This window comes from Falco peregrinus, chromosome 7, assembly GCF_023634155.1.
Source record: "Falco peregrinus isolate bFalPer1 chromosome 7, bFalPer1.pri, whole genome shotgun sequence".
Classification (NCBI taxonomy): Eukaryota; Metazoa; Chordata; class Aves; order Falconiformes; family Falconidae; genus Falco; species Falco peregrinus.
In genome coordinates, this window is record NC_073727.1 from 40,227,780 (window position 1) to 40,241,829 (window position 14,050).

At 47.7% G+C, this 14,050-nt stretch overlaps 1 protein-coding gene across 1 annotated transcript; it reads right to left on the bottom strand.

The window, feature by feature from the left end:
* Nucleotides 1-10,108: 10,108 nt before the first annotated feature.
* On the bottom strand, nucleotides 10,109-13,003 carry CITED2 (Cbp/p300 interacting transactivator with Glu/Asp rich carboxy-terminal domain 2). Its single transcript, XM_005230167.4, is given in 3 exon segments — nucleotides 10,109-11,809; nucleotides 11,811-12,123; nucleotides 12,770-13,003. Coding segments are annotated over 2 exon segments (723 nt in total). The 5' UTR covers nucleotides 12,117-12,123; nucleotides 12,770-13,003; the 3' UTR covers nucleotides 10,109-11,392.
* Between the last annotated feature and the right edge of the window lie 1,047 nt (nucleotides 13,004-14,050).

Genomic DNA, 14,050 nt, shown 5'->3' on the forward strand with positions numbered 1-14,050 from the left:
TATTTTAAAACATGCATGGAAGGAGAATCACTACATGGGAAAGGCACAAGGATGCAAAAGGTATATTGGCATTAACAGATAGAAACTGTGAAACAGTGTTAATTGAATCTTTTTATAAAGGTTTTCTAGCTGTCTAGATAGAGTCACCTTATTAAACATAACAACATTTGGGGGATCAAATGAGTAAAACAGAAAATAAAAAACAAAGGGATAAAAGGATGAATAAAGAAAAGATCAGATGAGAGTGACTTTCATATTTTACCAAGCTGAAAGACAAATATGAGAGGTGGCACCAATGTCACCAGTTTGTTAGAATATAGCAAATCTTCATTTTGCATACATAAAATACCTATGCAAGTCATATTTATTGTGAAAGGCAAACTGGTCTCTGGTTTACATCCTGGACTTGAATAGGAGTATACAGACAGATATATGTATAATGTTTAGTTTTAGATATCTTGAGATGTGTCTCCAAAAGTCTACTACTACTACTACAACAACAAATTTAAAGAGTGTTTTTCCTCTGTTTTCAAGACCCTCAGAGTGATTATGTAATTTAGAGACTCCCCAAACTAGTTGGAGTATGGGGAATTGCTAAACCAGGGGAAAATCAACCATTTAGCACCACCCTTGGAATCACAGAGAACAATTCTAGTTCACTCGAATACTCTGAAATCATCATCAGCCAATCTGTAATACTGTCTGTGTTTCTATAGCATTGCAAGCATTGTAACAACACATCAGTTGTTACTCTTTACCTTATTAATTTGTACTTTTTTTGGCTCTTAGCTCTTTTCTGAGCCCAGAATGTATTTTACTACAAATCATGGTTATCTGGGGTTAAAATATTTAAATCAAAGTTTTAGAATTAAAGATGTAGGAACAAAGTTCTGTGCAGTGATTTGCAGTTGTATGGTAGCTTGCATGCAAGGAGCTAATATAATCTATTAAGCAAGTTCAACATCAAGCAGCAATGAACTGCAACAAGCACATTGTACTCATTATTTGAAAGGGTAAACTGAGACACAAAGCATTACATGTTAATACACAATAAATAATGACTTGCCCAAGGTCATGCAGATGGGAACAAGATGTGCTCAGTTCTTTCCTACTTTAATTGCGCTGTGCTTGCTTTATATATGAGGGCCAGAGCTGCATGCTTAGAGTGAAGGGGAGGTCCACCTCACAAAAATGTTCAGTGTCTTTATGTGCTTTATGTGCCTTTGCTTTCTGCAAAGTGTTTGCATTCATTGTGAAATTCATAGGACCTGTCTAGTCACCTTGAATAAAGATGGTCTAAAAACCACACTGCTTTGCACAAAGGAGGGCTAAGTTAGGTAATCATAGGACTGGAGTGCCAAAATTTTAGCCAATATAATCTTCCCTATACAATGGAATTGTACTTCACATGACCATGGAAAATCAAAATTCTGAATTTCATTACATTCATGAGACATCTGTGAGATCACTGAGCCTTTTTAGGAGTTGTGAGTAGCACAGCCCACACAGAACAATGTAAATACAATCCCAGGGCTGTCATATTGTTGTTCTAATGACTAATAAATATTACTTTTTCTCAGTTTGTTTTTTTCCTCATCACCTGGTCTCCCACCTGCCTTTCCTGTCTTATAAGACAGCCAGTGGGTAAGTCCCCCAGAGACACCTTTCTGTTGCATGCGTGTACTCTCCTGGCACAGCAGGCTCCTGCTCTCTGGTTGTACCTCCAGACTTTAGTGTTAGATTCTGTGCCGTAGTCCTTTCTCACTAGGAGGTCAGCCAGCAGAGCAGGCAGGAAGGATAGTCACTATTCGTAAGATTGTGGACTGTTTCAGCAGCCAGAAAATGGCGGGGGGGGGGGGCGCGGGGGAAGATCTGCCTTTAGTCCTATTCTTTCTCACTTGATAGTCACAGAAAGGAAAAGCTACTGGAGGGCAGTAAGTCCCCCCGAAACCTCCTATGTGCCAGACAAGAGCAAACAAAGAGAAGTTACGGTTCCTTAAGTCTGGCTTGCTCTGGCTTCTCTTTTATGTCACCAACTAATGTTGACTAGCTGAGTCCTTGTAAAGCCTTATCAATTTCAAAGTCCTGTTCTGTCATCCTGTTCCTTCCTTGACTGTCAGGTGTCAAGGATACCCACAGGTCATCAATTTTTCCATGTATCCTTCATCAAATGTGGAAGAAGAGAGAAATGCAGCATTTCAGCAGGATCATCCATCTCAGGTAACAAACACTGTGGAATCATGAACCTGGTAACTGCTGGCACAAGCAGGTGTAAGCTGGCAGCTTCCCTTTCTAAAGGAAAGTATGAAAGTCCCCTGATAACAATGGATGCTTTACTGGCAACCTCAATTGGTTGGGATATTAAGCACTATATATGTCTATTTTGTCACTGTTTTAGCAGAACAACCAGAATAGAAGTGCCTATACCCCTAAGACATGACATACACGACAGCGAAACTCGCGTATACTTAAGCTTCCTTAAAAAGTAACATGCAATTTCCTCACAATGAAAGAGGATGGCAAAAGCCACTGACCAAAAGCAGTTTGGAAGAAGGAAAATGTTAGTCAATCAGATTTGCATCTACCTTCCTTTCCTTTTCCATAGTTAGAGGCCACCTACTACCAGGGTGATAAAAAAAAACCCCAAAACTAAGAAAGAAGACATTTCCAAGTTGTATCACCTTATGCTGCGGAAAAAAGGAAATAGAAGGTCCCACTAAATCATTATTAGAGTGATTTTAACAGTAATAAAAACCAATAAGGTAATATCAGAGGAAAATACAGATCAGAAAATACTCTAATCCGTTCCAGACCCAAATGTCACTTCAGGAACATACTCAAATATGTGATATTATTTTTGAATTAATAAGGACTTCAGATGGGCTCTTGGTCATCACAGTGATTGTGAATCCTGACTTAATCCAATCTGAAATTATCATCGTAAAACAAGGTCTTGGAGTTACAGAGAACAGTTCATGTCTGTACCTACATGCTGTGCTCATGCAATGTTTGAACTTGGCGAAGCAGGGACTCGAGCAACACCACTCCAGACTCTCAAGAAGGATTTGCAAGACCTGAAACTGATCTACTCCATTATGGTGCACCCTGGCCAAGAAATATGTAGTCCTCCAAAAATGAAGAATCTGTTCAGAGCACTTTTAGACCCACTGACACTGGTGGAGTGACTTAGGGGAAACTGAAATAACTGCATTAGACTTAGAATATGCAATACAGTTTTGGTATAAAGTACTGCCTGTATTCCAAAAGGGATCCCAAGGGTATGACTATACTGGGTAAGCTATCAGTCAGGCCTTGATTTTTGACTTGGACACTACTGGCCAAGCAGTTACCTAGGTCAGAACTAGACCTAGAGTATCACTGATCTAGATTTTCATGGTGAAGCTTATCTGGGAAAATCACAGGTGAATAATAATCTTAATTCCTGTTAATCTTCACAATTCATAAATCAAGATCACTGCCTTCTGAAAGCTAACCATAAAAAAACCCAAAAAACCAAACCACCAACCAACCAAAACATAACAAAATGGAGAAAGGACCTCCTGAACTTGGCTTTCATACCAGTCTTTTCTTGTTTTGCCTTAACTTCAAAGTTATGAAGATACCATTCAGATCAAAGCTGTTATGTACAGAAGCTCTGTATGTATGTAGAGAGCTCTGAAGGTGAGGCAAAGCAGCAAAGTATTCTCCCTCTCTTCCTTAGGTCAAAAGATTAACAGAGAGTTCAGCTTTGGAATTTAGAAGTGCTCTGCTTCACTGGTTTCTGTGGAGCCAACCTCCTCTTTTAAAAACAGCCCTTAAAACAGAGCCTGGGGGAAAAAAACACAGTCCTTTAATAGAGGACTTCATTGCTTGCAATATTTACGTGGAAAATGAACCGTGTCAAAAAGTATCCCAGACTAGAACGTCTGGACTAGCAGAACCAGAGTCGAGTCCCTGTGCCTACTAACCTGATGCTTGTGATGGCACTGTGGAATTGCCGAGATGTAATTCTTGCATTAGGTAAAGGCTCTACTCCATAAGCATCCATCACTGTTCACTCTGACTACATTCATTCAGTTAAAACGTATACGATAAATCAAATCAAAGGGCTGTTCTTTTGAAGAATGCAGTCGATAAGAAAGGCAGGGCTTCAGCTACACCTAGTGGACGAGCCCCGAGTGCTGCAGCTTTTCTGCAGCCACGCCGCCAGCCTGGGTTTAGCTGTCACGTCAAATTACTCCTGCTCTGCTCCAATACATAAACTGTGAATTGAAACTAAGCACCTCCAATTAAGCATCAACAATTTAACCAACTCCTTTCGAAAAGCTGTGTGATTATCTGTGCGTTGCTGTCTTTCATGTAAAGCGTTTGATTAAAAGGTGAGGCAGGAGGAGCTCATCTCTCCTGGCACAGATGAGGAGCGAGAGCTAACGGAGAGAAAAAGCAGCCCCAGGACGGGACAGAAAGCTGCCCGGCAGCAGGGCCCTCTCTGTGAAGCCAGGGATGGGGTGAGACACCCGTCAGAGGTTGCTCTTGTCCTTATAGGGCAAAGTCACACACAAGGTGACTTGTGACAGACCAGCTGTCGCCCTCCCCTACCATCCTAGGGCACGGCTGCAGTAACCCACCGCAACGGCTGACCACGCATCCCGACACAAACACACTGCCGCCTCGAATGCTTTCGGTAACTTCTCCTTGCCCTGATTCAGCTGAAGTGAGGACACCAGAAAGCATGGGGTCGGTCGTGTTTCCTGGCCCTTGAAAGGGAATCCCACCGGACGAGGCTGAGATACGGGATCACAGGGGATTTAAAAAGAGAGAAGGTGGGTTTTAGAAGCAGCAGTGAGCACAGGCTTGAAGTGCATGTTTTGGCTGCAACAGTTTCCAGTGTGGTGGCTGATTGGGAATGGGACTGCTCCCTACTCATCTTCCAGGAGCAAGGACATGGATCCTGTGTCTGTTCCCAAGAGCAGAGCAGCTGGCACACGGGATTGCAGGCTTCATCGGCTCTGTCCGACGGCAGCTTTGCTTACTAACATCCACCAGAGCAAATTCAGATTTATGTTGTAAATAATGGTCTGTGAAGAAAGTTAACAACCTCACGCTTTCTCAGATTCTCTACTTCTGTGTACAACATGGTGCCCTGTCAAACATGACAAGCAAAACCAAGCTGTCCCCATCACTCCACCGACAGGCACCTGTTTTAGCTTGTGGGTTAGGGCTGACTGGTTTTCAGACCTATCCCCTAAAACTTTTTCTATGATGATCATAACCGATTTTTTTCTGTCTGCTACTTAGAAGGGCTTTATATTTATCTCCATGCTTATTTTGAACCTTGCCCTTCATCTCCTTGTCAGATCACACACTAGCCTTAGTGCAGCCTGCTGATAAGCAACCCAAAACATAACTACACAACCCTTAAAATCCTATGAGCAACCTAAAATGTAACTATTTAGCTTCCATACAAAGCAGATGTGCACAGGGGCTTGGTGTCATTTCCTGTCACTGGAAAATCCCAGGAATCCACTCCTGCCTTCAAATACATACTTCATACAAAGTTGATGGAGAACATATGACTGCACCAGGTTTGTAGGCAGATACAATATCAATTATTTGTCCTACTTATTATATTGCATATTAATTATTATATTACAATATAATTGTAAATACCAAATTCTTTGGAAGAAAACAGGAAAGATTTTTAGTAACAAGCCTTTAAATACTTATCCCAGCAGAGAAAGAGAGAGTGATACCTGACATTCTCTGTTACTTCTTTTTGAATAGCAGAGGAGATGGAATTTCATACACTTTCAGAAACTTCATCCTCTCCTGCGCAGTGCACTGGTGTTGGCAAAGCAGGCTGCAACTCTCTGCTCACAGTGCAATTGTTAGGAGGCTCTTGATCAAAACTGAACATACGTAGATGCACCTTCAGCATCTTACTGAGATGAGCATCTGCTAAATATTTTCTTTTGAACTTAAGAAATGCTGTGTACTCACACTATTAACTTCAGCCATGGTTTTAGGAGCTTGAGAATTCAAAAAACTTCTTCTGTTTTACTTTATTGATGATAAAATAGAGAATACATTGCCAAATGAACACGCCAATAGACAGACATAACAAAATGGCCTGGGGAAAAAAAAAGGTGAGCAATGTGGTCAGCATTTTACAGAGCCTGATAAGCTGGAAAATCTTCTGCTTATTTTTAATATGGCAAATATGTCTTTCAAAATCTGTTTCAGGCCTGTGGTCAAATTGCCCCTCTGTAATTTTTTAAGAGGAGGAAGGGCACAGCAGATGGAGAGGGACTGCAATACCTGATCCATCTCTATTAAAAACCTGGTGTTGCAAATTTCTTTCTAAAGTCAGGCAAAGAGAATAACAGAGAACCTACCATAACAGCAGTTCATCTTTTCAGTCATTTGATGTATCTTATTATTCTTGCAGTTATTGAGACTCAGCTTTATCTTGTGAGTGAGCACAATAGTGGCACCATATTGAAATGTGTAAATATATTTTCAGAAACTATGTAAAACACCTCCTCTGTACTGACAAAATGATGCACTTAGAATACATGAAACCCTGAGAAAATGCTGCTGCCTTAGGTTCCGAATTCCTTTGATTCCTCATCTTAGTTTTATTGCACATGCAATGTTATCTGACAAATATGTTTGCCTGGGTATTTAAAAAATACTTTGCCTTATCATTTAAACGGCTCACGTCAATGTTACTTAGTCCTTGTTCACGCTACTACCCCTATGAGTGATGATATAGAAATAGAGCAGGTTAAGGTCGGTGTGTGCAGCCCAGATCCCTAACATTGGCATTTCTTATTCCTGTCTGCGATAGCCCTACAGCGAGTACTTTGGAGGAAATGAAGCCCTCAGAAAGGATGGGTGTACGGTCAGGGACAAGGACTGCTTTTTCTGACTTCATTTCTCTCCCCTCCAGGCCCAAACCCACACCAATTTTGCTGAGGTTTCTGACACGAGAGGGTGTCAGTCCCTTGGGTGCCAGCTCACGAATTAAGCCTTTCTGTGGCACACAGCTGGGAGGGAGCAGGGGCAGGAGGGGCAGGATGGCTCCTATAAGCAAGACGTTGATTGCAGAAGTTCCCTGTGCCCTAAAGACGTATCGCTGTGTGGCTCCACAGACACTCGCCATAGCCCTCGGCCAAACACCAGCCATCGGCGCTTCGCATCCAGCCGAGTGTGGAAAACACCTCCGCGGGGGGGGGGGGGGGGGGGGGGGGGGGGGGAGGGGGCGGAGAGAGAGAAAGTAAAAAAAGAAACAAACAAAACAAATGAAAGGAACTCTGCAAATCCAGATGTTGGAATTTTCCAATCCCCCTAGCAAGACAAGATAAGCAGGGGATAATCCTCGTTTATGTAACTTTTTTTTTTTTTTTTTTTTAATAAAACCTGAGAGCAACAGGCATGTTTTCACAAGGTTTGTTTGCTTGTGCTCCAAGCCCAGGCCGAGACACTCGGGGAGGCCTCGCACGCCCTCGGGCCGCCGTGCCGCGCCGTGCCGCCTGCGGGCACCGCTGCCCCCCGCGCCGCGGGCAGGGCTCTGACGGGCACCGGCACCGGCGCCGCACCGGCTGCCCTCGCTGCAGGCCGTGCCCTTCCTCTCCCTCCCGCACGCCTCGGTGCGGGTCCCTCGCCCCGCACAGCCCAGCGCCGCAGCGCGGACGAAGCTCCCCGGCCCGGGGGAGCGGCTGCCGGCCCCCCCGCGTTCCCCGCACCCGGCGGCGGCTGCGCGGAGCCAGCGGCGGCGCCCGCGGGAGGGCGGTGGCAGAGAGGGCGGCCGCCCACATGGGGGCGCCGTGGCGCCGCCGGCCGCCCCGCGCAGGTGGCTGCGGCAGCCGCGCCGGGCCGGGTCCCCCGCAGCGCCCCGGCCCCGGCCTGCAGCGGCGGAGCCCGGGCGGCGGGGGAGAGCCGCCCCGCTGCGGCCGCCCGCCCCAGCGCCCACCCGTGAATTCCTTATTCCCGGGAAATAAGGCAGCGGATCGCGTTAATCGGCACCTAATTTTCCGCCGAGTGTGCCATGCGTGGCGGGGCGGCTTGGCGCTGATCTGTTCCTGGCCGTGGCTGGCGGGAGCGGGGCCCTGTCCCTGTGGGACGCCCTTGAACCAGCCCCAGTGCAGAGGTCAGGTCTCCTGTACTGAACGCAACCAAACGGGAGCAAGACGGCAACGTCCTCTGTGAGGCTCTGGCAGTAGCTGGAAAACTGGGTCACTGTGCATTTTTCACTGATCGCTGGGTTCAAATAATGAATTACTTCGGCATATTTCTAAGCGGTGCGGAGCTGGAGAGGGCTCACTTGAAGGCCTGTGACTGCTCCAGCCACGGGAGCTGGTGGGAACGGTGTCACGGGGCTCACGTCGGGAAGATGGGCGTCAGGCCCCGGTATTGCTTGGTGGATGATGCCATGAATAAGAAACTAGGTGGTTGTGCCATCCTCCGGGACCTGACTCTTCATTAGGAATTAAGGGAGAAGGTAGGCAGTGTGATTGTTTTGCAGATTTCCCTGGGGCCTGCTTTTAAGAAATGGTAAAACTCCTTGGTGCTGCCTTGCCCAAAGCCAGCGCTTTCAGTAGCTGCTGCTGTTCAGAGGCAGCAGCTCTCAGGAGTTTTACAAGGAGTTGTATGCAAATAGGCTCTACCAGCATGCCCGTGAAACTGCCTATTCTTGGAAAAGCTTATATAGGATTTAATGTTGACACACTCAAGCAGTGATGTCTCAACTGTGAAGAATCTGTTGTTTAACCAACTTTATGAAGCAAAAGTGCTTATCGTTAAAGTGAGAGCAGTCCCTTTTAGGAGAGCGTGGAGGCTTTAAACATCTATGTGATTTGGTATACATATAATTTGATAGTCTGTTTTATAAGAAGTTGATTAGAATCAGAAAAAACCACCCTCCCAAACTCCAGCAGAAGAGGCCAATGCAATGTGTGGAGATCAAACAGCCTTGAAATGGAAAAGGGATTTATATGGTGGCAAGTTGGGCAATGGCTTTTAAAACTACAGCTGTATTCTTCAAAACACTCTTTCATGTTATTGGTGAGTTGATAAGTTATGATTCATTGCCATTTGATGTTAAATTTACTGTCAGAAAACATTAGCGATCACTGGCTGAAACCAGAAGGTTGGTTTTTTTGAATTCTTGGGTGCTGAGAGTTGTCCAAGAATGGGCTGTTACCGCCTGCAGAGTGTTTTGTTGTCAAGTTTTCCCCAAAGTGTACACTTCCTTCTTTCTACTTTTGCCAATACTTTAATACAATCTTTTTTAATCTTTTTTTTTTACATTCATAAAACATATCAGCTGCTTCATGTTGTAAGGCAAAGAAGGCCAAGTATCACTTTTCTCACCAGCTGGGACAATTTTAGCAATAGTAATCAGTTTAATTTGCCAGCTTGATTCAAAACACCGCTATTTACACTCCCATTGTGTGGTGATATCCTTCCCTGTTTATGTGCCTAGGATTAAAATTTAACTACATCCACTATGCTGTTTTTCAGAAGACGTGGCTGAAAAAGTAAGCAAAAAGCAAGCACGGTGGTATTGCTCCTGTATCGAACTTGGGAAGCATGGCTAAACAGGATTACATGTATTATTAGGCTCCTGATCCCACAGTCGTCACTGAAGTAGTAACTCGTGCGGGAGCTTTGCCAAAGGCCAAGTGGGGCAGAAGGCTGCAACAGTTGGCACTAAAGGAGCAAGCTGTTGACTACCTGGTAATAATGGGCATTTTTCTCCCCAATATTTAAAGCAGACCTGTATGAATTTGTCTCGGTGGCTTTAGTTGGTGGCAGTTTCTGGGAGAGGGGTCAGACATGTCCCACGGTGGAATATTTTAAGGCTATATGCCCCTTCTCCCAAGTCACTGGATATAAACCACAATCGGTTCTGGTGTGATGAAAGATCTGGGCTGATGCAGCAGTCTCCTGTGTTAACCCTGCGAGGCGAGATGGACAGAGAGACCCACCACCCTCCCTTCCCAAGTTATAAATACTTGGGTGTTAAGCGCTTGGCCATCTTACATAGCTCTTCCAGGTGAGATAATAAACATACAAAAGAACAAAGTCTACTATATAAATGAAAGCAGATTTATAAAATTACAAGTTTAATAGATAAATATAATAAATACTTTATGCATCATAACTCTGGACAACTACATTTAAAGCAAGTATGTTGGCAAGTCACAAAAAAGTTGCGCCTTGGCAACTTTATTTTTCATAAAACCACACTGACAGGCATATTACAATGTTACGTATGAGGCTTTATGCTGTAAGTATGTTCAAATCCCGCTCACCTACCAAGTTCACCATGACATATATATGGGCGTAGTGTACTTTCTATTTTGGAATGTCTTTTTGCACACCAACACGGTTGTACAGATAAGATGTTCTACTTACCAGGGGCAGTGGGGAAGAGTTTTGAAAAAAATACTGGTAAATGACTTCTAGAAAAACTAAAGCATTTCTTAACTTTTTATTGACATTGGCAAATTAAAATAGAATAAATTAACAATATTTTCTCAAAAAAATGTTTTGTACAAAAATACTGTCAAAATTTCCTGAAAAGCTTTCAACACAGTAGTATCTTTTCATGTACTGAATAAACTATATTAGCACAGTGTCAAAACGCTGAAGACAGAAACAAAATTAAAAAAAAAAAACAAATAAAAACCTGTGAAATGTTTGCCACTAGTCAACATTCCATCCACACCATATTATTGTCTGTACATATGGGGGAGGGGGAATGGGTAGCAGACTTTTTTTAAGTAACAGTATTACTTTTCCTGATCTGGAAAGGTTTGGCCCACATCTGTTAAGCTTCCAGTTTAGCATATTGGAAAAAAAAAAAAATCATTAGTCTGCACTGCAATGCATAGTTAAAAATTAAGCAAGATGGCAGCTTTTGTGCAGTAGTATCTGCCCTTCAAAGTTCATGCAACCAACTAATGCAAATTTTTTTCCCTCTTCACTCAGAATTTGAATGCAGTTCCAAGTCATTGGAAATCATCGTTTACAGAATCCACAAGATCAAGCAGTTTGCCAAGATTAATATCTAAATTCAGCACTGTGGGAATTATGGGCACGTTACTGCGAGGAAATTAAACGAGCGAGGAGGGGAGGGGGGCGACCAAAATAAAAAGGCAGAGTTCGCTAGAAATTATTACTATGGGAGGGGACGTGAATGTCAAAGCTACAAAAAAAGTGGCAGCGATTTAAGAAAGAAAAAAAAAAAAAGAATTTATACAAGCGCATAGTTGACTCTGCTTTCCAGATTCTCACCTTTTCAAGCCCTGAAAAGTGAGACACCGTGTCTAGGGGAATGTTTTCATTCGCACCGATAGAAAGTCCTTTGTTTGTTTTAAATGAATCAGCAGCTCACCCTGCTGGGCTGCTGTTTGCAAACGAAGTCTGTCATGAAGTCAAACTCGTTCTGTCCCAACCACAGCTCGGGAAGCTCCTTGATGCGATCCAGCCCCATTTCGATGACTAAGGACATGAGGACCTCCTCGTCGATGAAGTCAGTGTCTATGACATTGGGCGGCAGCATTGCCGCGGGGACGTGGGGGACGGCGGGCGGCAAGCCGCTGCCGCCGCTGCCGCTGTGCTTGGGGTTGCAGTCCCTGAAATGCTGCTGGCTGCTGCCGTTCAGCTGGTGGCTGCCGGGGTGCAAGTCCGGCATGTAGTGGCTGTGGGGGTAGGGGTGGTGGCTGAAGTACTGGTTGTTCAGCTTCTGGAGCTGCATGCTGGCGCTCAGCTGCCCTCCCGGGCTGGCGACGGGGGGGGGGCATGAACTGGGAGCCGCTGAAGCGGGCGGGGGGCGGCATGCTGCCGGCCGGGTGCCCTCCGCTCACGCTCCCCGGCCCCATGGCGTGCCTCACCCCGCTGCTCGCGTTCATATTCCCAGCTCCGTAATGTATATGGTCGCCCATCAGGGCGCTGAAGGCGTGCTGCTGCGGCGGCTGCTGCTGCTGGTGGTGGTGATGGGGAGTGGGAAACTGCCCCATGCCCATCCGATGTGCAGGGTGGTGGTGAAGCCCGCCGGATCCGTCGGGGAATCGTCCGTGGTTCATGGCCATCATGTGGTCTGCCATTGCCCACCTGGAAAGTTAGCGTGTGAATACATTAAGGAAAAAAAAAATACACCCTCGGACATCTAGCCGCCCTCTCCCGGCCCGGCTGCATCTGCCCGGCCCTGGGAGAAATTGCTTCGCTGGTCTCGCCGTCCTCCTTCTCGGGAGCAGGGAGAAGGAGAAAAAAAAAAAAAAAAAAAAAAAAAATATCCTACCGCGGCTCCAACGTGGAGTACAAAGGGGAAAATAAATGGGGCGCCTGCGGTACGAAAATCCCGGTCCCCTCCGCTACTCCGGCGAGCAGCACGCCTTCCCGCTCCAACTCGTGCATACCCACCGGCGGGAAGTGTTGCATACGGCAACGGCCGCCTCCGCCCCGCACGCTCCGAAGGCGCCCGAGCCCCCCGGCTCCGCCAGGGAAGGCAGCGGGTTTCCACGGCGCTCCCGCTAACTTGCGGGGAACAAGCAAAGAACTGGCAAGTCCCACCTAGCCGCTGACAGCAACTTTTGGAATCGAGTCCTAATTATGTCGGTAAAAACGCAGTAATGCCCAGAGAAGGAGGTAAAGCCAGGCAGCTGAGAAAGACCTTTCCTCGCGTGTTTAAACAGTCACATTTTTCCTGTTGCACACAAAAGGGACACCCGGCACCAGCAACGAGAACCGCCCCACTCACCTCCCGGCTTCTTTCTTCTTTTGCTTCAAAGGCGGTGGTGAAATCAAGTCAGCAAAAGTCACCCAGCATAGAGAGGGCTTCCCCGGCTCTCTCGGCGCTTACGTGACGGCGCTGTGGTGGCTGCCGCAGCCCCGGAGCCGGTCCTCACTCCTCGGCGCGGCTCATCGGCACTTGCCAACAATGAGCTGTGTTTCTTACACGGCTTTGGCCACGGCTAATATAGGATTTCAGAAGGGAGGAGCAAAACCCTTACAGGCAACCAGAACTAAAACCTGGAGCACGCGGGGGGGGGGGGAGGGGGGGAAGGAGGGAAAAAAAAAAAAAAAAAAAACCCGACACCCAGCGCGCGCGCACAGGGACGCGCGCGGACGGGCACGGGGCACAGGCGCAGCGCGGCCCGCGGGAAGGGGCCGGGCGGCGGGGGCGCCCTGCCGGGGCCGCACGTGCGTCCGCGGGTGGACCGGAACAAAGCGGGGCGGCGCGGCGGGGAGCAGCGCCCCGCGCCCCCCGGTCGGCTCCGCGTGCGGGCGACGCCGGGCTCCCTCGCGCCCCGCCCGCGCGTGTCGCCGCTGCGCAGCAGCCGCGGACACGCGTGGGGCCGGGCGCTCCGGGGGCGCTGCCCGGGCAGGGCGAGGGCCGCCCCTCCGGCGCCGCAGGTGCCCGGCCCCGCCGGCTTCGAGGCCACCGGCCCCGCGTGGGCGCCCCCCGGGGCCGGCCCCTCTCCTGCGGGCTAGATCCGACATCCACCTTTTCCCACAGACGCGGGCGCCGCGTGCCGGAGATGGGGCGGTGGGGGGTGCCGCGCACTCTTCCCCTCCCCCCCCCCTCATGTTTGCCCCACAGCCACCCGGGGTGTGCAGGGCGAGCGCCCACCCACTCCTGCCCTTGGCCGCTTTGGTGGGGTTTATTGGCATTATTTACGATTGTTTTTCTTGGAATGGCAAAGAAAAACAGAGCACGCGGAGCGCAGGTGGCTACATGCTTTGCAAAGACATGGCCCTGGCGCTCCACGGCGTCCGTGCAGGGCAGCACCCTGCCTCGGAGCACCACCCCGGCAGCGCCAGGCGTGTGCAGCCCCCCACCCCCCAAGACCAGCGCTCCTGCCTCTTGCTCCAGATCCACCAGCCCCTCGCTGAAGGGTGGCTGAAGTAGCATGATGGTGGCCTGTTTTCGGTAGTGCCTTCTGGCTTCCTTCGCGCCCTCTCCACTTCCCTCCTTGCAGCTGCCCACAGGCACGCTGAGGGGGTTGCGGTAGGCAGGATGCCCTCCGCGGACACAAGG